The following is a 25,742-nucleotide window of genomic DNA, read 5'->3' on the forward strand; positions in this document are numbered from 1 at the left end:
AGAAAGCGGTCTGGGGGGGGGGGTTGCGCTCCGGGGGGGGGTTGCGCTCCGGAGGAGGGGGTGCGCCGCAGGGGGGGGGGTCACGCTGTGCTGCAGCCGGGGGGAGTGCGCAGCGGCTACCCGCCCTGGGTGTCATTAGCCCTCGCTAAGGCACTGCCCCACAGCTCTAAGATGTCTGTACTTCCTCCTACATAAACATATATATATATATAAATGCAGAAAACTAAAAACAGAATATACTAAACAAGGCAAAACAATTGCCTCAATTTAATATAAACAAATATTTGAATGAATTGCAAAAAGTTTTCTATTGCAAATAACTTTCCAATAATAAAAAGAGTTAATGATGTTAAATAACAACAAAGACATGTGACACACGCATTCGGCTGTACTAACACTCTCACACGCACTCGGGGATCGGCATCCCCTCCGCATGATCTCTCTCGCTCTCTTTATCCACGATACGGCACCTGCCCCCCCCCCCCGGATCAAACTCATACCTGACTCTGAAGTCGCCCACTAACAATCCTACAGCTTTCCTTTTCCGGTGCCCCGTGACCGTCCCCTATGATACACATCACACACCCTCTCTCCCTCTACATCCTGCCTGCCTGCCTTGCCGGAAGTTGCGTGCCTGCGTCAGAGAGGAGAGCGCAACAGTCGAGTTTCTGAAACTACAGTTGATTGACGACGAAGCCGTATTGATGCAGTTCAAGGAGGTTTAATAGACAGGCGTGTAAGTGACGTCAAAATGCTGAAACCAATTAGGTTAATCTGAGTTTTCCCTTCCCCGCGCAGCCGTCATCCCCGTATACTCAAAACAAAGCAAGCAAACCTATGAGCTGCTGCATCTACGTTGTCGTTCTTTACTGTTGGTAACATTTTTATTTAATCTCACTTATATTTTCAAACATGCCACCTTGTGTAGCATACGGATGTACACGGAGGAAGAATAAAAACGGGATAACTTTTCATAGGTAGAGTAGTAATTTATTATAAATCTTAATCAGTGGTCAGTTGGAAGGACTGGTTACAGGGACACCCTAGCATGTGATATATACATGCAGAGAATTTTTTTTTCTCCTGGTAATGGGCCACTAAAACATCATGTTATGAGAATTAGGTGCTTAACATTCAGCGTTTCTATTTATTTATTTATTTATTTATAGTAGGGTTACCATATTTTGTCCTCTGAAAAAGAGGACACGTCACACCCCCCCCAGCTCCGCCCATACCACACCACTTTCACATCCTCACCTCGCCCCCTGTCACATATTCCCCCCCCCCCCCCGGGTTATGAGCATTGTCATTAGAATTTACACACAGAACTGTCTTAAGCATATTCTGTAATATGGTACATATAAATTCTAAGCTCACATAGTTGAAAAGTGGGCATGGCTATGTTGCGGAATGGGCAGGTCATGGACATTGTTATAGAATAGACTTAGTCCTTGCATAATTTAGGGGGGGGGCGTCAAGATTTATACCAAGTTTTACTTGATGACTAAATTTAGTCGGCAGAGCAGCGCTTGGCGTATTCTATATACTGTGTGGAAATTTAGGCTTATTCTATAAAGCACACCTAAATTAAGGCATACTTTATAGAATACGCTTTGGTTAATTTCATCTTGGGCACTGATATTTTAAGCATGATATATCAAAATCTAGTCCTTAATGTAAATAGATGACTTGCAACCATGTCATTGTACAAATATACAGTTGTATCAATGGATTATTCTCTCTATAATTAGTATATGTATATTTGTACAATGACATGGATTATCACTGTGGTATTTATAATGCTGTTTTTTTTTGGTAGGAGTTATGGTAGAAAATGTTTCACCAGCTGGCAATCCTGCTTTGCAGCTCTCTAGCATCTGTATGTTTGAAGCTGGATAGTACAATGTTCACATTTTCTGTAAGAGGGAAAATTTGATGCATGGAGAGGGAACACTTTTAGCTACGTTCTTCTCAGGGCCAGCGCCAGGGTATCGGCCACACTAGGTGGACCTTCAACCATGTGTCTCCTACCAAGGGGCGGCATAAAGACCTTCTCCAGGTCCGGCATCTCTCTTTCCTTACTCCTCTGTAGTCCAGCATATCCCTTCCCTGAGGTGTCTATAATCTTTCTGCTTCCTTAACTACACTCCCCCCCCCCCCCCCCCGCTGCTTCCTTTCCCAACTCCCTCCAGGGCAGCACCAAAGCTGCTGTCTAGTTAAAGTAGCAGCCCCACTAAGGCTTTCTTATCAGTAAAGTATTTATAAATAGTAAAAAAAAAAAAGAAAGTTAAAGATGAGGTATCTCTAAAATGATAAAACAAGACATTCCAGCTAGAAATAATGGGACCCACTTTGCAGGACATATATGCATACATTGCTGTGAATAGGTGGGTAAAAAAAAATATATTAATCAGGATCTCTTTGAGCAGCTGCCCTCCTGAAAATCTAATGTGATGTGATTAAGACACTAAACATAAGAGTTTTGGGAGAGGGACCCATGCCTACATCCAAACATCTCAGTGTTCTTCCTTTCTGAAAGCTTTTTTTCTAAACATGGTCCTTTCTCATTCTGCCAGTCTCAAGTATGCAAAACAGTGGCGTAGCCACAGGTGGGCCTGGGCCCACCCACTTAGGGTTCAGGCCCGCCCAACAGTAGCACACATTTAGTGGTAGCTGGTGGAGATCCCAAGCTATATCAGCTGAAGACTTCCCCCTGATGGTAAGCCAAGATGGAAAGAAGCATTTTCTCGCCAGCAGAGATATTTCTTTGGTGCTGGTGGGGGAGAACACTTGGTGCCTAGGCCCACCCAAAATCTGTTGTCTGGCTACGCCCCTGATGTAAAATTTCAAATAATCTACTAAAAAATACCACTACTTATTTCTATAGCACTACTAGAAGTGTGCAATGCTGTGCACAAACTTGTAAGAGACAGTCCCTCCTATCGGAGCATACAATCTAGTCAAGACAGACAAGCAAGACAAAGATGGGATAAGGATTTACATTTATTATGGGAGTGAATAAAACAGACAGACAAGCAGGACAAAGAGATTAGGATTTAGATTTATTATGGGAGTGATTAAAACACAGCTACTACCCAGGGTTAATAAGAGTTGAGTTAAAAGTAGCCTCAAAAAAGTTTTTTTTTTTTTTGGCTTGGATTTGAATAGGGCCACAGCCAAAGCATAGCATACCAAAGAGTTAGGAATTAACCTGCATATTGACTTCTAAATCTACATACTCTTAACTCAACATATTCACTTCCAGTCCTTAAGGGCAAATGGTCAGTTTTCAGGATATCTAATGAATATGCATGAGTGACATACCATAGAGGTAGTATGTATGCAAATCTATCTCATGCATATTCATTAGTTATCCTGAAAACCCAACCTGTTTACAGCACTGAGGAAACAGCATTACTGAAGATAAGACATTTTTGTGGAGTTAGAAGTCTCGGTGCTGCGCTTAAGTCTGAAGTTACCTGTTCTGTGTCAAAATGTTCATGTTCTCTAGGATCATGTACACCCCTGAGCCAGTCTCATGTCTCTGAGAAAGGAGTTAAGTATCTTCCTCATTCAAATCACTACAAATACCTGCATGCTTCGACTAGAAGGAAGAGTAGAAAATGATAGGCGCCAATATTCAGCAATCATTGTCTAGGTTTGGTCCCGGGGTCCAGTTCACAGAGGCAGTGAGTTCGTAGAGGCAGTAGGTTCCCAAAGAATACACAATCCACACGAATTTGGATATATAAAGTATATTTGCAGATATGTATAGGCTCACAGCACTTAGTATAGGTAAATGGTACAGGCTGTCTCTGGGTGTGTGTTTAGAGAGAGAAAGAAAGGATAGGGTGTTTTTTTCAGAGGAAGAGAGAAGCCTTGGGGTTGTGCTGCAAGAGGTATATATGTGTGCAGAGAGAAAGGAAGAGAGAGAAGGGCCTAAGAACGCTAAGCCATGGGCTCTGGGAGAGAAGGCTTTGGGGAAGAATAAAGCTATCCTAAATTAAACCGCTCAGCTATCCAGATTGTGGCACTGAAAATATATAGTTCAAAATACTGTATCCAGAGTTTTAAAAAATCCACTGAGTGTTGAGCTGATAATTTTTCATATCTAAAATGAGGATTCAGCCCCACTGTTGAGAAGGAGGTGGCTGCTCTAGCTTGACACCAATCCTCTGTTGTAGTGTTTTTTTGTTGTTGTTGTTGTTACATTTGTACCCCGCACTTTCCCACTCATGGCAGGCTCACTGTGGCTTACATGGGGCAATGGAGGGTTAAGTGACTTGCCCAGTCACAAGGAGGTGCCTGTGCCTGAAGTGGGAATCAAACTCAGTTCCTCAGTTCCCCAGGACCAAAGTCCACCACCCTAACCAATATTACTAGAAGAATATTACCGGTTTCACTATTATTTTCTCTGGAAATGAGCTATAGAAAATTTAAACTGTATTTGTAATAATTCTTTCAGAGAATCCTCTTTCCTAATCACTGTTTCATCTTTCTCGTTTTAAAAGTTAATTTAGGAAGTTGCACTTGCACCAGCTCACTGTCTGGCATAATTGTGGGCGCTGAAATGTTACAGATGCCAGTAGTGAGTTAACGCTTGTATTCTACACCTCAGAAAGGAGATATATCAAATCCATGACCTCAGAGGGCCAAACTCCAGCCAGGTTTTCAAGATTCCACCATGAATATGCATGAGATCTATTTACATACAATGGAAGCACCACATACAAATCAATTTGCTGTGTATGGGGCAATAGCTGGTAGGGATGGATGGCATGTGTTTCACCATGTACTCCCCAGAAGGTTTTGTCTGCCAGTTGGGAGGGTACTAGATAAAAACCAGCTATGTGGCACTCTCTTTCAAAGCTCCTGGAGAGAACACTGCTCTCTCAGCATCACATGTAACAAATTATGACCACTCATGAGTTGTACAGGAGCAAGATAGCCAATGCTATTTAATCAGAATCCACTCAAAGCACAAGAAACTGAAAACTTCCATTATATAGCTTCCCACTACGCCAGAACCTATGAAAATAGTTGTGTCCAGCAACCATCAGGTGGAGATAGAAAATACTGAGGAGCCGGACTGGATGCCAAACGAGACATGTCACAGTGCTGTTTTCAGTTCTCTATCTCCATCAGACGGATGGACATACTTTTCAGCCTGTGGTTCTGAGTGCTCCAGTTGGTCAGCTAGGCCCCATTTCAGCTTTGTAGGTGGCTTGAGGCTACAGTCATAGCTGGAGGTCTTCAGATCGCTGTGATGCCCCGTGGATTTACTCCATGTAACTCATTGTCCCAAAGGAGGACAGCACCTTTTGTCCTGTGTTGGATCTCAAAAGGTCTAAATTGCTGCCTCTGAGTGTCACGCTTTTGCATGGAGACACTAAGAGCATTTGGCCACACCATCCTCACTGAGGCTCGTAACTTTGGCTTTCAATGACCTATGCCTGGGGTTTATTTTTGTCTCTTGTTTAAAACATTTTTCTTGTGGGTTTGAGAGGAATCCTTTCATATTTGGAGGCTTTTGATATGAGCTGTTTATAATCTTTATTTCTCATTTAAGCCAGTCAAAGACTGTTTTGATCTGGATTTCATTGTCATGCAAGAATATTTATTTTTCTTTACATCATTTTTTTGAAAAACAAAAATCACAAATACACACATTGAAGAGTTATGCTAGCCCTTGCTCTCAGTAAAATACAGGCTTCTTAAAATCAAAATCATCTCTGATACAAAAGAGAGCTAGCTTGTAAAAATCAGAGATCACCTTTGACACAGTTACATTTCACTGTAGGCAAGTGCTGAACTGGCAAGGGAGGGGGCATTTGCTCTGAGACTGGCACCTACAAGACATCATGAGCAAGAGTTGCTATGGTTGTGTAGAGATAGTACTGGGTCAGCTGCACCTCGGGTGAGAACATCCAAAGGAGGGGGCCAGGGAAAGTTTGGGGAAAATGCAAAGTCATCTAATAAGATGCGCTCTGAGCATATCTTGTTTATACTTAGAGCTTGAGAGTATGTGAAGTCATTTTTGATCAACTGATAAGGTCCAAGAACCCTGGTGACAAAGCTAGGGTCCATTGAAATGAATAGGGTGAAAATAGTATAAAAATGGGAGTCAGAAGGGTATTAGAACAGAAGGAAGGCTACAAGAGAAGGCGGGTGACAGACGTGTCATGTAATGCTGCTCCATCATATGACTGCCTGATTTGCCTGTATTGCTATTGGTAAGATTGAAATAAACTATCTTCTTATATCCCAGCGAGTCCTTCTGATTATGGAGTCCGTTAATTCCTGGACTGTGTAAGAGCAGTCTGGGGGAGGATGAGGTCAGAATAGGTGGTGGGAACACGAAAATTATATACAACATGCAAGCCGTTTTGTTTACATTTTAATGAAAATGTTATTTGTATTACCAAACACAATGGCACCCATGCCAAAATTAATTAAAATAATGTAATATGAAAAAAAACAAACCCTTGAAATCCTTTATTATAAAAGTATATTAAAATATTTATTAAACATTTCTGGACACAGTTGCCCCTTTCAATTTTACAATAAAACTTTGTTCCAGGATCTTTAAGACCATAAGAGAAACACTTTGGTACTTGCACATCTGGCAGAACATGAACTATTTCTCCTTCAGTGCAAACATAATATCTTCCTGGCTGACGTTGAGCCTCACACGCAGATGGAGATCATTTTTACTAGGTTCAACCAGCAGCAGCCGACACGCTCCTAGCCTCAGGCACACCGCCATGGTCTCAGACATGTTGGGAGGTGCAAGGCCTTCCATTCTGCAGAGAGCTACGTGTTGGTGGTTCACCTGAAAGCAGCAGATAAATGTCAAGTTATCCTTTCGTTGTCAGACCCCAGGATCTGTTTTCCCTTTCAGCTTCTAGAGAAAGGGACTTGTTAATTGCTGCAACCAGAAAATAAAAAAAGGAAATGAAGCACTGATGACAAGAGCTGAAAAAGCTGAATGACAGCTGCAGCTGCTGTGGCATATCAGCAAGGAAGGACTGAAGGAATCCAAGAAACCGAATTTGAAATGAAATAAGGATGCTGAGGCCCCTCCTAATGCACAACTACAGATTCCAGTTGATCTCTGGCCTTTTTTTAATTTTGGCTTTCTTGCAACTCTGTGCTTAACCCAGGCTTTACTACTACTTAACATTTCTAGAGCGCTACTAGGGTTACGCAGCGCTGTACAATTTAACAAAGAGAGACAGTCCCTGCTCAAAGAGCTTACAATCTAATAGACAAGTGAACGGTCGAAGAGGTGGGCTTTAAGCAAACACTTGAAGACGGGCAGGGAGGGGGCTTGGCGTAAGGGCTCAGGAAGGCTTTCCTGAATTCTGTTATTGCTTTCATCCCCAGCACCTCCACTTGGAGATTATCGCATGCATCCATGAAGAAATAATTCCCCAGGTTATTCCTAAGTCAATGCCCCTGAAGCCTCCTGTCGTGACCTCTTGTTCTAGAGGATTCTTTCCTTCACAAATAATTTGGTTCTTGTGTTTGATTTATATAGCTTTAAGAATTTATCCCCCCCCCCCCCCAATCAAATTTAGGTCACCAATGTCTCATATCCATATGGTTTGTGTTGCAAACCTCAAACCAGTTTGGTAGTCTCTCTCGGGATCATCCCCAGCCAATCCATATCCTTTCATAGAAATGCCCACTTTTTCTAGAGAGAGGGAAGCAGGGGCGTAGCTACGGGTGGGCCTGGCCCACCCAATTTCAGCTCAGGCCCGCCCACCCAAGCGCACACACACTGCCTGCCCACTTTTCCTCCAGGCCTGCGCCAGCCCCAGCTCCCATTGCCGGCCACTGCTGCTTTTCCTGTTGAGCAGCAGGGCCGGCGCTACAAAAAGAAGCGCTCAGCTGACTGAGCTCAGCGCTAACTACAAAAAATGTTGAAAAAAAAAACGCGGCACCGCAGGCAGCCTTGAGGTATTGGCTGCTGGCTCTGCAGGCTCCTCCCGTCTCTTATGTCACTGCCCCTGCTTCGCTCCAGGGGCAGTGACGTAAGAGATGGAAGGAGCCTGCAGAGCCCGCAGCTAATGCCTCAAGGCTGCCTGTGGTGCCGCGTTTTTTTTTTCAACATTTTTTGTCATTAGCGCTCTGCGCTCAGCTCTGTCAGCTGAGCGCTTCTTCTTTTTATAGCGCCGGCCCTGCTGTTCAACAGGAAAAGCAGCAGTGGCCGGTAATGGGAGCTGGGGCTGGTGGGCCTGAATCGGGAGAGGGAAAACAGATGGAAGGATGGGGCGAGAAAGAGGGAAAATAGATGGATGGATGGGGAGAGACACTGGATGGAAGGATGGGGAGAGAAAGAGGGGAGATGGATGAAAGGATGCAGAGAGAAAGGGGAGAAACTGGAAGGATGTGGAGAGAGAAGGGACACTGAACAGAAAAGGGTACAGATAGAGAGAGACACTGGTTAGAAGGAGGGAGAGAGAGACATTAGATGGAAGGATCAGGAGAGAGGGTAGATGGGTGGAAGGATGGGGAGAGAAAGAGGGAAGACGCTGGATGGAAGGGTAGGGAGAAAGGTGACACTGGATGGAAGGATGCAGAAAGAAAGAGGGGAGACTACTGGAAGGATGGGGAGAGAGAGGGGAGACACTGGAAGGATGGGGAGAGAAAGAGGAGAGCTGCTGGATGGAAAAGGGGAGTAGTGAAAGACTGGAGAATAAGAGGAAGGGGCATGGGGAGAACAAGGGTGAGAAAAAGATGAAAAGCCATAAGTAGATGAAGGAAATTAAAGAATGGATAGTAAGAATGAATTAAATCTGGACAGCGAGAGAGAGAGGCAGAAAAATATTGAAGAAAGCAAAGAAAAAGGAGAGAAAAATGACAAATGGCCAGGAAACCCTGGCAGAAGAGTTAAGCGAAAACGAAGGAAAGCAGAATCTAGAGACTGGGAGCGACACAATGAGAAAAAGTAAATGGCCATACAAGAAAGGTAAAGAAAATAATTTTATTTTTAATTTAGGATAAAGTAATATGGTACCTGTGTTAATGAAGTTTCAGAGACCAATACTTCCTTCCTTAGGTCAGGCGAGGATACCGTAACAGCATTATACTGACCTGAGGCAGGAGGTTTTGGCCTCTGAAAGCTCACTGAAAAGGGTGTTAGGCTATTAAATAAATTTTCTGAAATCTGATGCACTGAAAAGCAGCCCTTTACCCTGTGTGACAAATGCATCTGATTAGCGTGTCTAAATTTTGCTGGGGGAGGGGGGTAGAGAGAAAATTTTGTGCCCACCCACTTTGGGTTCAGGCCCATCCAAAATTGGCAGTCTGGCTACGCCACTGGAGGGAAGTAATTGAACTAGAGGACATAAATTGAGGTTGGGGGAGGGGGGTAGACTTAGGAGTAATGTCCAGAAATACTTTTTTTTTTTTTTTTTTTTTGAGAGAGAAGGTTGTGGATGCCTGGAATGCCCTCCAGTGGGAGGTGATGGAGACAAAAACAGTACCGGAATTCAAGAATGTGAGATAAACACAAGATTCCTAGATGGAAAAAGGTTGGAATCTAAACTTAGTGGTACTTAAAAACGCCAGTAGCTGGGAAGCAAGGCCAGTGCTGGGCAGAGATGAAGATCAAGTATTTAATCAAGCAAAACATATTATGGGGAGGAAGGGAAAGCAAGTATATACTATGGGGGAAAGAGGAAGGATCATCTTCAGCGAATCCATGGTCTTTGCGACCTCTTCCACAGAGGGCAACTCTAAATCGGGTCAATATTCAGCTATGTTTAAAAAAAAACAAACCCCATGAATATTGAGTGCTGCCATCCAGGTAGCCAGAAGTGCTACACATACATGGGATCACTAAGCTAAACCAATAGCAGCGATATGCAGCTTTTACCTGTGTAGAGATGTGATTGTCCTAATTAAAAACAGTCCTTTTGCTGCTTTAATTAAACCGCTTAACTATATAGACAGCAGATGAATACTGCCAACTATACACACAGTTGGGCAAAGCACCCACGTTCCGCCTCAGCACTATTGGCATCGTGCCAGGGTGCTCTGTAAACATTTTCAGCAGCACTAGCCACATAGAGGGCAATTCTGTAACCTAGGTGCCCACATTTTCACACATATGTAAATGTTCATAAAACTAGCACATACCTACTACTACTACTTATTTCTATAGCGCTACAAGGCATACTCAGCGCTGTACATCATACACAAAAGAAAGACCCTGCTCAAAGAGCTTACAATCTAGATAAGACAAGTAAACAGACAGAACATTAAGGGTAAGGAAATAAAAAGGTGAGGATAAAGGACAGGGCAAGTGAGTTAGGAGCCAAAAGCAGTGGTAAAGAGGTGGGCTTTGAGTTTGGACTTGTAAACGGCTAAACGTACAGGCTCTGGAAGTCTATTCCAGGCGTGAGGCGCAGCGAGATAAAAGGAATGGAGTCTTGAATTAGCAGTAGAGGAGAAAGGGACAGATACGAGAGCTTTATCTACAGAACGGAGTACTCGAGGGGGGACGTAGAGAGAGACAAGAGTGGAGAGGTACTGGGGAGCGGCAGAGTGAATGCACTTATTTATTTTTTGTCTATTAGATTGTAAGCTCTTTGAGCAGGGACTGTCTTTCTTCTATGTTTGTGCAGCGCTGCGTATGCCTTGTAGCACTATAAAAATGCTAAATAGTAGTAGTAGGTCAATAAGAGAAGTTTAAATTGAATGCGGACACGGATAGGGAGCCAGTGAAGTGACTTAAGGAGAGGTGCTAATGTGGGCATAGCGACTTTGGCGGAAGATGAGTCGTGCAGGAGAGTTTTTACCTACATAAATAAATACTAGCAGGGTGCCTATCTGCAATTCTGCAAATGCCTACTTAAGTGACAGTGCTGGTATTTGCAAGGACAGAGAATCGCTGGGGTTCCCACTTACATGCATAACTGCTGGTGTAACGGTAGGCACCTAAATGTTAGGGATGCCAATACTGAGCTCTGGCTCCTAGGTTCTGCTATAAAATAGACATCCACGATGCTGTCTCAGGGTGCTTAAATGGAGGTGTTCGTTTATAGAATTAACCCCACAGTACTGCAGAAAGACTAAGGGTTTTATACGTTTAGCAGCTGCCAGCCCATTATTTCCAATGACATATAAATATTAGTCAATGAAAACAAAGAGCACTTTTCTTCTTCCTAATTAAATGCAAACAAGAAATGTAAAGCTTAAAGACACATAGTGGAGAATACACCTGTTGAAATGTTGCTTCTTCAAGTCCAGACCTACGAAATTCAGCGAGGACTCCACGGAGGAACAGCTGCTCCTGCAGTGACGCGTGCCTGAAAAACACACCGAAACGAAAATCATCAAAATCTGTTTAAGTGAATACTTAAGATTACCTTTATTTAAAAATGTACGTACCATCAATACAAACTGGTCACAGTTAAAACATTTAACACGAGCCACAGAAATTAAGGCGAAACTAAATTTTACCTGCTAATTTTTTTTCTTTAACTCCATCCAGACCAGTCCAGAGGTGTGGGTTTATGCTTTGTTGCCAGCAGAGACTGAACTATTGGTTTGAAACATCACACTATCCTCCTGGATTCTAAAAGTCACCCAAATTTCAGCTCAATCCTGAGTTATCCATGCAACTAAATTAGTTAATGAGCCGTTAACACTCAATAATTGGCTGCTAACAATTTTTCATATTTTTATTAAGGTTTTACAAGTATAACACAAAACAACCAAAAAGAAACAGTAACAATAATCCATGGCAAAGTTAATAACCAAAAATAAAAAGGCAGAACAACATACCATGACAATACCCATAGCAAATCAGCAATTATACAATTATCAGGTAGTGCTATTAGGAGTCTGACAAAATGAATCTAAACGAGCCCAGGTCTTCAAGACAGATTGAACACAACGGTGCCTATGGGCTAGTATAGTTTCATATTTCCTAATCACACACACGTTACTCCACCATTCATTATAATTGAGATGTACATTATTTTTCCAATTTAAAACAATTAATTGTAAAGCAACCGCTAACAAAATGTTAAACAATTTCTTATCGGATTCTAAAAGAGAGAGGTTAGGAGAAGAGGCTCTTAAAAGCACAATATCATAAGAGATCACGGTTAATGCAGGCAACTGAAAAATAAGGCGCAACTTAGCCCAAATGAGTCGCCAGTATGCTCTTACGTTCTTACAGTAAAAAACCATATGGGAAAGGGATCCATCTGATTCTTGACAGGACCAGCATTTGTAATCAAGACTTTTAGTGATCCTGGCCACTCTAGCAGGTGTCCAATAAGCCCTGTGAAAAAGAAAATAGGAGGATTGGGAAATTGCTGCTGATTTAGTTGGACGCATCGAATGGACCCAAAAAGTGTACCAGTCAAAATCAGACGCATCAAGACTGAGATCCCTTTCCCAAGACAGCCGTAATGGAGCAACAGCATCAACACACGAATCCTGAAGTTTTTTTTTATAAAGGACAGATGCTTTTTTCTTACCATCTACAATACTGAGACAGAGGGCAACAAAATCTGAAGGAGTAGTGAGCAGAGAATTAGAGACCTGAAAGGTCGAGAGAAAGGTAGAGATATCCTTCCATATGGGAAAGGCCAGCAAAGAAACACCATATAGTGCAGCCAAAGCATCCGGTGACAACAACGTACCTGCAATATAAAGGTGAGATAACAGCCATATACCTTTACAAGACCATTCAGCTTTTTGGGACTGCAGGTGAACAGACTGCAAGCTAGAGTTATACCAGAGAGAGACATCCTCCAGGGAGGCAGCGCAAACTCCAAGACCAGCCCTAAAAGTACGGATATTAAAGGCAGAAGCCTTCAACAACCGCAAGTGCTTGGTATATGGATACAAATCTGCAGAGGGTAAAAGATATAAGGGGCAAGGGCGCACCAAGGCGGCCTCAAAAGTCAGCCACCTAGGCGTCAAATGAGAGAATTCCCTTTGGAACCACATTAAAGACTGAGATAGGCGAAAAGCCATGTGATAATTTTTAAAATCAGGGACATTAAGACCTCCCAAATGAGTCGGCATCTTAAGTTTCTTCAGTGCAATGCGAGGTGGCTTTTGTCTCCACAGAAACTTAAGTAACAAGGAGTCAATCTTGGCATAGAAAGAGTTTTGAAAAGAGAAGGGAGTCATACTAAATATATAGTTCAACTTCGGAGCCAGAACCATCTTGATAGCCCCAATCCGACCCCACCACGTCAAATAAAGCGGAGACCATGAACCCAGGAGTGAAGTGGTTAAATTCTAAATTTGATTCCGAATAAGAGACATGGTCTGATCCACCGACCTGGAATACCAAACTCCCAAATATTTAAGCTTAGACGGTTCCCAGGCAAATGGATATTGAGATATCTGATATCTATACACACGGGAATTTAACGGCATGATGGCTGATTTAGACCAATTTATTTTATAGCCAGACAGTGAGGAGAAGGAATTGATTACATCCAAAACAACTGACAGGGAGTATGGGGTGGTATAGAGTAAAATATCATCCGCATAAATAGAAAGTTTGAACACCTCACCTCCCACAGACACCCCAGAGATATTGGAATGAGCCCGAATAGCCAGAGCCAATGGCTCTAAGGCAATATTAAAAAGGAGAGGGGACAATGGACAGCCTTGTTTAGTACCCCGCCGGAGAGGAAAAAGTGGAGAATTAGTACCATTCACTGAGATTGAAGCCATCGGATCAGTATATAAAACTTTGACCATTTTAATAAAAGATGGACCAAAATTAAACCAAGCCAAAGTGTGAAACAAATAATCCCATTCAATTCTGTCAAAGGCTTTCTCAGCATCCAGTGAAACCGCTATAAACGGCTCACGTGAGCCCTCAACATGTGCAAGGACATTCCAGAAGAGTCTAGAGTTATCGCTAGCCAACCTGCCTATCGTAAACCCATTTTGATCCCTATGGATGATATCCGGCACAACATGTTGAAGGCGCAAGGCCAAGATTTTAGCATAGATTTTGTTATCAATATTAATCAAAGAGATAGGCCTATAATTCTCCACTTTAGACGGGTCCCTATCCGGCTTGGGTATAACAATGATCTTAGATTGATAGAAAGAGCCAGTTTGACCTTCACAATGCAAGAGCGAATTATAGATAATATGTAACTTGGGCACCAGAAGATCTGCAAACATCCGGTAAAATTCCACAGGGAGACCATCATTACCTGGTGATTTACCTTTAGAAAGGGAATGAATAGCCTCCAATATTTCTTGTTGGGAGAAGGGTTGTTCTAAAGCATGCTGTTGAGACCCGTTAAGTTGAGGCCTATCAAGATGGTTCCCAAAGTCCCCAAAGGATCCTGATGAAAAATGTACCTCTGAGTCATATAATTTGTGATAGTACGATTGGAATTGCTGGGCAATAGCTTCATCCAAGACATGGATGACCTGTGCGCAGTCAACTATTTGCCAGATCCTAGACCTATTTCTCTTAGTTTTAAGGTATTGCGCAAGAAGATGGCTGGCCTTATTACTCTCTGCGTAGAATGTCGACTTATGAGCATGAATCAATTCCAGCGCATCTTTAGAAAGAGTGGTATTAAAATCGTACTTCAAATTCTGTAAGCACAAAAGAGTCGACGAATCATTATCAATGACAAACTGGTCTTCCAATAGCTTAAGTCGAGCAGTTTTAAACTCCAGGTCCTGTCTTCGCTGACGAGTGTGCATGGCAGAATAACTAATTATATGCCCTCTAATTGTAGCCTTAAAAGCATCCCACCACAAGAGCGCTTTACCCTCCTCCAATGGGTTAAAATGAAAAAATTCATCCATCTTGGATTTAATAAATTGAACAAAGCGATCATCCTGCAACAGCAGAGAATTAAACCTCCAAGGTGGTGCACTCCGACTAGGCAATACCGCAGTTAAACTAAGACACACTGGTGAGTGATCTGAGAGAACCTTACTCAGTATTTCTGAACTACTTATATGTGGCAACAAATTCGAGGAGATTAAAAAGTAGTCAATCCTTGAAAAACTCCCATGCGGAGGAGAGTAAAAAGTAAAATCTTTCTCTGTGGGATGAAAGAGACGTCAGGGGTCCACCAATCCCAGAGAGGTCTTAAGATCCCGGATCTTATCCAATGATTTCGACAGCCTAGGAGGACAGGTGGATTTCCTATCCAGAATAACATCCTGCACTTGATTAAAGTCACCACCTAGTAGAATATTGCTGGCTCCAAAGGAAACAATCTCAGTAATTATATTATGAAAAAACAAGGGAGAGTCAGAATTCGGTGCATACAAGGTCCCTACTAACCAAGTAGAATCGTGCAGTTTTAAGTTCACTAGTATCCATCTCCCCTCAGTATCAGAGCACTGCTTTATAATGGAAAGTGGAAGGGAGGTGCGAGCAAGAATTGCAACTCCATTCTTTTTATGCACCGCGGAGGAGGCAGCAACCAGAGAATAGAACTGGTCTTGGAATCCCACCACATCGGATGCAAGAAGATGCGTCTCCTGAACTAGAATGATATCAACCTGCAGCCCTCTAAAATACAGCAAAACCTTCTTACGTTTTATAGGATTATTTAAACCTTGTACATTAAGAGAGACTATTTTCATCTAAAGACAATATAAGTACAGGTTAGGTTCACAGGAACCAATCATGAAAAAGGCCATCGCAGGCATGGAATATCACTGGAAAACTACGTAGGGGACTATGCAAAAAGTAGAGAGACCAGAAGAGGTACATAGAAGAGAAATAAAATCCTAGAAACTGCAAACCCCTCCACAGAGAAGGCAGGAACTGCACTGCCACAAAACCAGAGACCTTCAGGGTAGCAGACTGCCAGAGATTACAAGAACCCTCAGAAAGTATTAGTGAACGGGCAGACTGCAGTGTGAGAAAACAATAGGAGCAGTAAGAGGAGGAGTGATGCCCCCGGCAGTACAAGCATCTAGAGAAAACGACTGCTAACAATACATAATGCCCCCCTGGGACCAAAGCTGCAAGAGAGAAAGTCTGTTGTGACATGCAACCACTACAATAAAATTCAAATGAGAGTAACAGCTGAAAACAACAAAGAAATGCTATCCCCACTACCAGGAATATCCACATACACAATGTATGGTAAACACGAGCGCGTGAAACACACAAAAGCTCTACCCAGCTGGAATAACACACGCACTGGAAAGATACAGACTTTTTAAAAGAGTCAGAAACATAGGTATTGCCATGAGAATATCAGGAGTACCCAAATTTAAAAAAAAAACAAACACAGAGAAACCCCTGAAAACAGAACAAGAAAAAAGAAAAAAAAGTGCAAGCCACGCACAGATATCGAGATATCATGGGAGTGGGAAATTAGAGCTAAATACCGCCCAATCCTCTAATTAGATACAGAGAACTAACATCAACAGTTACAAAACCGAAGACCCACAAAGTTACAGACTGCCAGAAATACAAGTATCAGCAAAGAATATCGGCAAGCCAGCAGACTGCAGTGTGAGAGAACAACATTGCAGGAATTAGAGGGGAGTGATATCCCCCCCCCCCCCCCTTAGTACAGGCATCTGGAGAAAACTTCAAACAGTAAACATTAAAAGAAACACGCAGGCACCATAAAATTCACTTTCTAAACGAGTCCAGGAAGGATTCCAAAAGCTGAGGATCCTCAAAACTTCTAGTGGTGTTGGGGGTGGGAGTTGTAGACGGGGGGAACCGGGGGTAGTCTTTGGGGAGTGTGTTCTTTCTCTCTTTTCTCCTAGCTTAGGAGTGATGTCCTGGGCTAGTGGTGGGAGTCAGGGGGGGATGGGGATTAAGATGGCGAAAAGACCGTCAGTAGGGGAGAAAGTTTTCCGAGGGAGGAGGGGGGGGGGGGGGGATTTGGTTGAGAGTCAGTTCCTTCTGTTATTCATGTTTGCTTACCGGGAAAAACCAAATGACAAACTTTAAGATTCTTACATACAATGTTAAAGGGCTGAATTCTCCACATAAAAGACATGCTCTGTGGCGTGAACTCAGTTTGTTGCATCCGCAAGTGGTCTTTGTGCAGGAGACTCATCTGTTAAAAAGACATGAGGGGGTTGTATCCTCTAGACAATACCCGAAAATGTATTTTGCTTCTGATGTAAAGGAGGCCAAGAAAAGAGGGGTGGCCATTATGTTTCATAAGAATGTACAGGTGCAAATATTGCACCAAAAGAGGGATTCTGAGGGCCGATTTCTCTTCTTGCATGTCATGCTGGAACAAGAAGAATATACCCTAGCATGTGTTTACGCCCCAAATGAGAGGCAGGAAAAATTCTTTGTTCATCTTCAAAAGGAGTTACAGATTTTTGCTCGAGGCAAATTGCTGGTGGCAGGGGATTTCAATGCCACCATGCAGCCTGGGATAGATAATCTGCCTCTCCGACCCCTCTTGACTATAAAATTGCCCAGGCCTTAAGGAACTTTGTGGATGTTATGGGATTGTACGATGGTTGGAGGCTGGGGCACCCCAGAGGAAGAGATTACACTTTCTATTCACATGTTCATCTCTCCTATTCTAGACTTGACTATGTCTTTTTGGATAAAACTTTGACAGATGGGGGAGGTGATACTAACATAGGCTCTATCACAATATCTGACCATGCACCGGCCTGGGCAGTTCTTCCTTCATTGAGGGAGGAGCACAGGGACTGCAGATGGACATTTAACAACTGTCTGTTGCAGGACCCAGACATTGTAGCCAATTTTAAACCAGTCTTGAAGGAGTACTTTGATAATAACTTGGACTCTGGACCGTCTCTGGGCATTGTCTGGGATGCCTTTAAAGCAGTTTCGAGAGGATATTTTATTAAGTGTGCTAGTCAGAAATCCAGAGTGCATAAAGAAAGTTTGAAACAGTGTATGGAGAGAGTAACTGTCTTGGAGCAGGCCTACAGGGCTTCTGGCTCAGTGTCTGCCTATCGAAAGCTGCAAACGGGACGCTTGGAGTTGAATGCGTTACATGAAGACAGTTTGAAATTTGTGAATGCGCGTTTGAGGCAAGTACAGTATGAATGTTCTAACAAGCCGGGGAGAGTGCTTGCGGCAAAACTTAGAAAGTTGAGAGTAGATAGACAAATTCTGCGAGTGAAGGACGATAGGGGCGCCATGTTGCATAGCTCTGCCCAGATTAGGGATCGCTTTGCCAAATTTTATGAGACTCTTTATGAGAAGGATGCTGATGTACAGACGGGGGAAATTGATGGATATTTGAAGGATAGGAAATTACCAGTTTTGTCGGCAAAACAGCAGTTAGAGCTGGATGCCCCTGTGACGACGGACGAGGTGTTGCAGGTAATTAAAGCATTACCGACGGGGAAGGTGCCGGGCCTAGATGGCTTCACGAATGAGTTCTTTAGGACCTTTGCTGAGGTGTTGGTACCCTACTTGGTGTTGATACTTAATTCGGTTAGGGAGGGAGTTTCCTTTCCAAGGACGATGATGGAAGCTTGGGTGGCGGTTATCCCGAAACCTGACAAGGACAAAACTGACTGTGCTTCTTATCGTCCTATTTCTATATTGAATACAGACATAAAAATTTTAGCTAAGGTACTCGCCAATCGTCTGGGGAGGATTCTTCCTGAGTTAATCCACCCGGATCAGGTGGGCTTTGTTCCGCAGAGACAGGCAATGGATAATATACGCAGAACTATAGATCTGCTCTATGCGGCTCAGAGGAAGGCTTGTCCGATGGTGTTGCTAGGACTGGATGCTGAAAAGGCCTTCGATCGGGTTCATTGGGGGTACTTAGACTCTGTCCTGAATAGATTTGGGATAGGTCCCTTCTACCGGGCCTGGATTCAGGCTTTATACACGTCGCCGCAGGCTTGTGTAAAAATTAATGGGGGGCTTTCTGGTGCGTTTACCCTGGGGAGAGGAACTAGACAGGGTTGTCCGCTTTCCCCACTGCTCTTCGCTCTGGCCATGGAGCCGTTAGCGGCGGCTATAAGAGAAAATGTGGACATTAGTGGTATACCCGTGGGAGCTCATGAGTATAAAATCGCATTATTTGCTGATGACGTGCTCATGTCTTTGACCAAACCACTGATCTCCTTACCCAATTTGATTAAAGAAATAGAGCGATATTCTCAGATATCTGGTTATAAATTGAATGCTTCTAAGTCCATGGGATTAGAGGTGGGGATACCGCCACAGATGAAAGCAGTGTTGAAAACCTCATTTGCATTTAAATGGTCAGACAGAGACATACGCTATCTGGGGGTTAGGATCCCTAGAGATCTCTCGGAATTATTTGCACTCAATTACCTGGACCTTCAGAGGGCTCTACGTACAGATTTGGATAGGTGGGCTAACATAGGCTTGTCTTGGTTGGGCCGAATTGCGGCAATTAAAATGAATATTCTGCCGCGCCTCTTGTACTTATTTCAGGTTTTACCATTGCGGGTTTCTCGGTCCTTTTTGTCTAGCTTACAGGATATGTTGATTAGATTTACGTGGAACCGGAAGAAGCCGAGGTTACCAAGGGCCCTACTATACAAGAGTACACAGGTTGGAGGGCTGGGGGTGCCTAACCTATATTGGTACTACGGAGCTGCACAGGCCAGGTCAGCTGTTGAATGGTTCAGGTGTGAGGACCACAAGCTGTGGGTACACATAGAGCAGTCTTTGATAGGGTCCCGTAAGTTGGGGCATTTAATGTGGCTCGCGGATAAATATCGAGGACAGGTTGCTAGATTTCCTCCGCCGGTGCAGGCCACTTTTTACTACTGGGATCTTATGTTTCCGGAGAGATGTCCTCCTGTCTCGGGACTGGCGCCAATAGTGGACAATCCTCTATTCGAGCCGGGAGTGGGGAGCACGCCGTTTAGCAAATGGGTGAAAGTAGGTCTTGATATGCTAGGGCAGCTCCATATTGGAGAGAATGTGATCCCTTTCGCGACATTACAGGAAGATTATAAACTTAACCCTAATGACCAATACGGCTACTTGCAGTTGCAACACTTCCTGAAGGGGGCTATATACGGTAAGTGCTTAGGGAGGGAGGTGCACCCGATGGAGGAGATCTGTGTAACCCCTAGGAGTACACGTGGGATGATTACTTACCTGTATCGAGTGCTGGCGTCGCGACAAATTCCATCCTTGGTACATAGGAGGAAGTGGGAGCAGGAATTGCAGTTCGTCCTTTCGGACGGGGAGTGGTTGAAAATAGAGAGGGGGATATTGCGATCAGCCTCTGCTGTGTATATGAAAGAAAATGCCATTAAAGTGTTTTACAGATGGTATCTTACTCCGGCTCGCCTGAGCCATATGTTTCCTGCAATGCCAAAAACATGTTGGAGACAATGCGGTGAAGTGGGGACTATGGGACACATTTGGTGGACTTGCACTAAGGCAAAGGCCTATTGGAAGGGCGTGCAGTCACGTCTTCAGAGGTGGGTGGGAAAATCTGTGCATTGGCATCCGCTGGTCTTTATACTGGGGCAGAGGCCCGAGGGGTTGCTAACTCACCAATGGTTGCTAGCGAGGGGGGCCTTGCATGCAGCTCGACTTAATTTAGCACAACATTGGAAATCTCCAGGGGTTCCCTCTCTGGTAAAGTGGATCACCAAAGTACGCTATATCTGTGAGATGGAGAGACTGATGGCTGTTAAAAACAGAATGTTGCCGAAATGGGAAAAGATATGGACCCCCTTTTTGAATGCACGTTCTGGTTGACGGAGGGGTGGATGAGGGATAGAGGGAACTGACGGGGGGGGGGGGGGGGCTAGGGGGGTACACATGGGGGGGGACAAGACAAAGTAGGGGGGGGGGTCGGGTTGGAGAGGGTAGGAACTAATCTGTAAAAATAAAAAAAATATTTGGAGTCAAAATGATAGTAGACCTAGAGCGGACACAAATAATGTTCATGTTGACCTGTTTGTTTATAAGTTCCTGTTAGATACGCCATGCTTTGTACAAAATAGTACTGTATGGAACTGCATATGCTTTATTATGTGTTAACAATATCCAATAAAGACTTCTATAAAATAAAAAAAAAAAAAACTTCTAGTGGTGTTATGAACAGTCACTCGCATCCGCGCCGGGTAAAGCAGACCATACTGCGCTCCAAGGTCTTTCAATCGATCCCTAAACAGCAGAAAAGCCCTCCTTCTCTGAACAGTAGCTTTAATGAGATCCGGAAAAATGAATATCTTCGCACCATCATAGGTAAGTGGAGCCTTTAGTTTAGCTCGCTGCAGACAGAGTAACGCTGTCGGATAGCGGAGGAATTTGATAACAACAGGCCTCGGCGCAGACCGAGACAGCCGTTTGAAAGATGGCATTCTATTCGCCTGTTCAATTTCTAACCGCTGCTCCACGTTAAGGCCCAACAATTTCGGCAAGAAATCTTCTAGGAAGGTGATCAAATGCAGACCCTCTGCTCCCTCCGGCAAGCCGACCAGCCGAATTGAATTTCTCCGAAGCCTATTATGCAGGTCTTCAACATCTTTTTGTAGGAAGTCCACAGCCGTGACTTTCTTTTGTAAGCCCTTAAGGAGGTTTTCCTGACATTCCGATTTACTCTCTAGCACTGAAGTGCGAGACTCTGTAGTGGATAGATTCACTTTGATGTCTACAATCTCATCCTTAATGTCCCGTAGAGAAGTTTGATTCTCCTGTAAGAGCGCTTTGATGGAAAGCAATTCCTCCATAATACCCTGGAGTGAAATCTCAGAAGCAACTGCCGTCGCCCCGATAGAGCGAGGATCTTGCTTGTGCCGCTTGGGTGCTGGCAGAGGCGCTGACATCGGGTCTAGTTTTGAAAAAAAAAAATAAATAAAAGTAGCACTAATTTGGAGTTGTGCACTCGCCTATGGTGCAATTCTATAAAGAACCAAGCCTAAACGCTCGCGGCATGCAAGCCAAAAAGGGGGGGGGGGGGACAGAGGAGGGGCATGGACAGGCCATGGTCATTCCCAAAAGTTATGCGGCGTGTTACAGAATTGGGGGCGGGGGGGGGGGGGGGGGGGGGAATGCATGTCAGAATTTACACCTGCTTATAGAAGGCATAAGTCCTGGCACTTAATTTTAGTCAGGGGAATCTGTGCTTTGTAGAATAGCACTGAGTGCCTATTTTTCCCCAGTGTCCAAATTTAAATTTGGGTGCCATTTACTGAATCAGGCCCTATATGTATATCCTGTGTAGTCTTCTGTCATCTAGCATTTACTTAAAAATAGCAACAAGAAACTTCTCCCACATAAACAAGGGATAACCAACAACAGACAACCCTGAAATATCTATGACAGAATTGAAGACAGTGACAGACAGAAGGAAAGAACCTAATGCTTTCCCTGCCCCCACACAACCATCCATTCTTCATTTTGAAATCAATATCTGGACTGGTCTAGAGGGACTCAAGAGAAAGAAAATTAGCAGGTATGATCTAATTTCTCCTTCCTCATTGTCCCTCCAGACCAGTCCAGATGTGTGGGATGTACCACACCAGCAAACAAAACACTCACTCCAAAAGCTGGATGCATCCCAACTGTCCTGAACATTCAACCGATAGTGGTGTACAAAGGAATGCAATGAAGCTCAGGCGGCCGTGCTACAAATCTATGCTCTGCCTGTGATGCCTCTTGACTCAAAGTTGAATGAGCCTTCAGTACAGACAAATCTGGCAAGCCTTGACCAATACGCGTCAAAGTAGTATCTTTCTTAATCCAGTATACAACTATTACCTTAGTGGCTGCCTCCCTCTTTCTAGCTCCTGCAAATAAGATAAATAAGCACTCAGACTTCTAAAACTCCTATATCCTCTTCAAGTGATGCATCATCTGACCCACATCCAACCTGTGCCTCCAACTCATTTCTTCATTCCTTAGCTGTTCCCAAAAAGGCTTATAAGGAGATCGACTGATGTGGAAGAGCAAAACCATTTTAGGAAGGAAGAAACCTGCCAAATAATCATCTTCTCCTGAGACATCACCAAGAAGAGGTCACTGTAAAAAAAAGTCAGCAACTCTTGAAATTCTCCAAACCGAACATATAGCTACCAGAAACACCACTGAGCATGAGCGGAGTGCTGGTGTCGGATGCTAGAAAGCATGTTGCCAACTTCCTCACACCAGGGGAGGGGCAAGCTTCAGAGCTCTTTGGCTGACGGAGCATGGGCATCCTCACCAGCCATTCAAAGTACTGCAGCTGGGCGGGCCCTAGCCCAACATGGAGGAGCCCAGGGCCCCCATGCCATTGGGTCAGCTGGGTCCCCCTTTAAATCCATGTCAGGGGAATCTTGCCCCCCCTCCTTTGGTGGGCCTGACACAGATGAACCAAGCTTCTATGCCTTCTGAAAGCCACTCCCCTTCCTGTGAATGAAGAAGCTAGGAACCTTTGCACTTCTGCTCATGGCCATAGGATCCATTACTGGCCTTCCCCAATGTTGCAAGATGCACTCAAAAATCTCCTCTGCCTGATTTAATTTTCCCAAGTTTAGGGTGTTTCTGCTGAGGAAGTTCAGCTACACATCTACTCCTACTAGATACACCACGGAAAAGGCCACCAAATGTTTGTCCACCCAGGCCATCAGTATGCTAACTTCCTCTGACACTTGACAACTCCATTTTCCTTCTTGATGGTTAATATTTGCTACTTCTGTGACACTGTTTAACCACGCTTGGACTTCCTTGTTCTGCCGTGAAGCCACGGTAGAAATTCCTTCAGCATCAGACAAATGGCTCATGCTTCCAGTCAGTTCATGGATCAAGCTGCCTCCTCCACCATCCCTGGGCTACCTCTCCCTGGCAATGAGCTCCCCAAATGGTGAAGCTGGCATCCATCATCACTAGGGTCCATTTGGGAGACTCTAGATCCACTCCCTTAAGCAGAGTAGATGTCTACAACCACCAGGAAAGGCTGTACAAAGCCTCCTGAGTGAGCAGCAGCATCTGGGGCAGTGCCTGCATCTGCAGCTACCACGGAGACAGAGCTCTATTTAGGATACATGTACTCCCTTGCCCATGCCACCACTTCCAGAGCTGCCACCATCAACCCCAACACTTCCAGGCTGTTGGTTTTGGATTGCCAAGCAAAGTCCTGAGTTGTCCCTGTGGTTTCTGCACTGTGTTCTCAGTCAGGAATAGAGAATGACACGGGGGCAAAGTTGTCCCCGTGGGCTCTGTCCGTGTCCCCACTCCATCCCTGTGGGCACTGTCTTCGGCCCTGCCCCATCCCCATAGACTCTGTCCTCATCTTCAGAAACCTTGAACACTTATGATTTTATATTTAAATCTTTTTTATGAAAGTTAAAAAGGAACAATATTCTAAGTCGGTTTTACTGACCGACGGCGTTTCACAGGAGTCTCTGACTTTTCTCTTGTGGGGAAGTTGTATACTTACCTAGGAACTTGTTTTTAGTGTACTCCCTACTTGTGTACTTTGAAATTGAACTTGGACCCCTGAGGCAGGCATTGCTTACGTTGAAACACGGCCCATGTTGGGTCTGATCTAAATAAAGGACTGCTGTTGTTTCAGTCTTGAAGGCCCAGTTGTGTTTTTCTTTTTTGTTTTGCTATTTGTGTATACTGTTTTTGTCTCCTGTACCCAACTATACAGCACTCATGGCTCCAGGTGTCACCTTTATGTGGGTACAGTAGGTTTTTGGTGAATTTTGGAGGGCTCACTCTTTCCACCACAAGTGTAACAGTTAGAGTGGATTATGGGCCTGGGTCCCCTTATCCACTAAGCTACTCCAGGGACCTGCTTGCTGCTCTAATAGGACTGGCTATAACATCTGAGGCTGTCATAGAGGCTGATATGTACTCTTTCTTTCACATCTTTTGGGGATGGGAGAGGGTCAGTGACCACTGGGGGACTAAAAGGGGGGGGGGGTCATTCCTTTATTCCTCCAGTGGTCATCTGGTCATTTAGGGCACTTTTTTGTGGCTTAATCGTTATTAAAACAGGTCTAGCTCCAAAAGTCTCAGTTTTAGTCCTGGAAGTTTTTCAGCCATAATGAAACAAAACAAGGAATAAAGTTGGGGGAGTATAGAGAGAAAATTGTATAACTGTTTCTTTAACTGGAAGTCACTGTATTGGTTTTGTTCTGAAATAATGTCTGTTAATTAGTCTAATTGTGACAGAATTTAAATGTCTCCAATAAAAATGTTGAAACATAAAATGAAACAAAACAAAAACGTCCAGGTCTTAGGAATGCCCAAATCCTGCCCATAACACTTCCCCCCCCCCCCCACACCTCAACACCCCCCCTTAAGATTTGGACACACTGTAGACGAACTGCATATAAAAACCATCTGAAAAATGTATTTCCAAAATAGCGATTTGGACATTTTGGTGAGAAAAATGGACAAATGCTGCTTTATGCCACTTTTTAGACGTTTTTCTCTTTCAAAAATAAGCCCCATACTAAGCACACATTCCTACAAAATGCTAAATCTTCCACAGTCACCAACATAGCTGAAAGTTTGTGTGGTGGTGGAAGGGGTGACAATGACCGGGCTTGCTGATGGGGAGATACAAGAAAAACAAAGACAGGTAAAATAATAGTGGTGTGTGAAGGCTGATAAAGCTACCATGGACACCTAGGGGATTTTCAGAGTTCTCAAATCAAAAATGTATTGATCATAATATAAACCCAGGTGTAGGTAACAACAGGGGTGTAGCCAGACCTCACACTGGGAGGGGGCCAGAGCCTGAGGGGGGGCATATTTTAGTCTGCCACCCCGTCACCTCCCCACCTCTCCCCACAGCACCAAATACCTT

General features: G+C 44.0%; 2 protein-coding genes across 3 annotated transcripts in view; both read right to left on the reverse strand.

The window, feature by feature from the left end:
- Nucleotides 1-611, reverse strand: part of CC2D1B (coiled-coil and C2 domain containing 1B) — a 163,914-nt gene extending 163,303 nt beyond the window's left edge. The window contains exon 1 of the mRNA XM_030205466.1: nt 501-611. The gene's annotated coding sequence lies outside the window, so the exon portion shown is untranslated. The remainder of the gene's footprint in view (nt 1-500) is intronic.
- Nucleotides 612-6,388: 5,777 nt separating this feature from the next.
- Nucleotides 6,389-25,742, reverse strand: part of ORC1 (origin recognition complex subunit 1) — a 93,165-nt gene continuing 73,811 nt past the window's right edge. For both annotated transcript variants that reach the window (XM_030206485.1, XM_030206486.1), the window contains 2 exons: nt 11,231-11,318; nt 6,389-6,832 (listed from right to left, as the gene is read on the reverse strand). In XM_030206485.1, the coding sequence (XP_030062345.1) occupies nt 6,638-6,832; nt 11,231-11,318 (283 nt within the window). In that variant the 3' untranslated portion in view covers nt 6,389-6,637. The remainder of the gene's footprint in view (nt 6,833-11,230; nt 11,319-25,742) is intronic.

Source organism: Microcaecilia unicolor, chromosome 6 (genome assembly GCF_901765095.1).
Source record: "Microcaecilia unicolor chromosome 6, aMicUni1.1, whole genome shotgun sequence".
Lineage (NCBI taxonomy): Eukaryota > Metazoa > Chordata > Amphibia > Gymnophiona > Siphonopidae > Microcaecilia > Microcaecilia unicolor.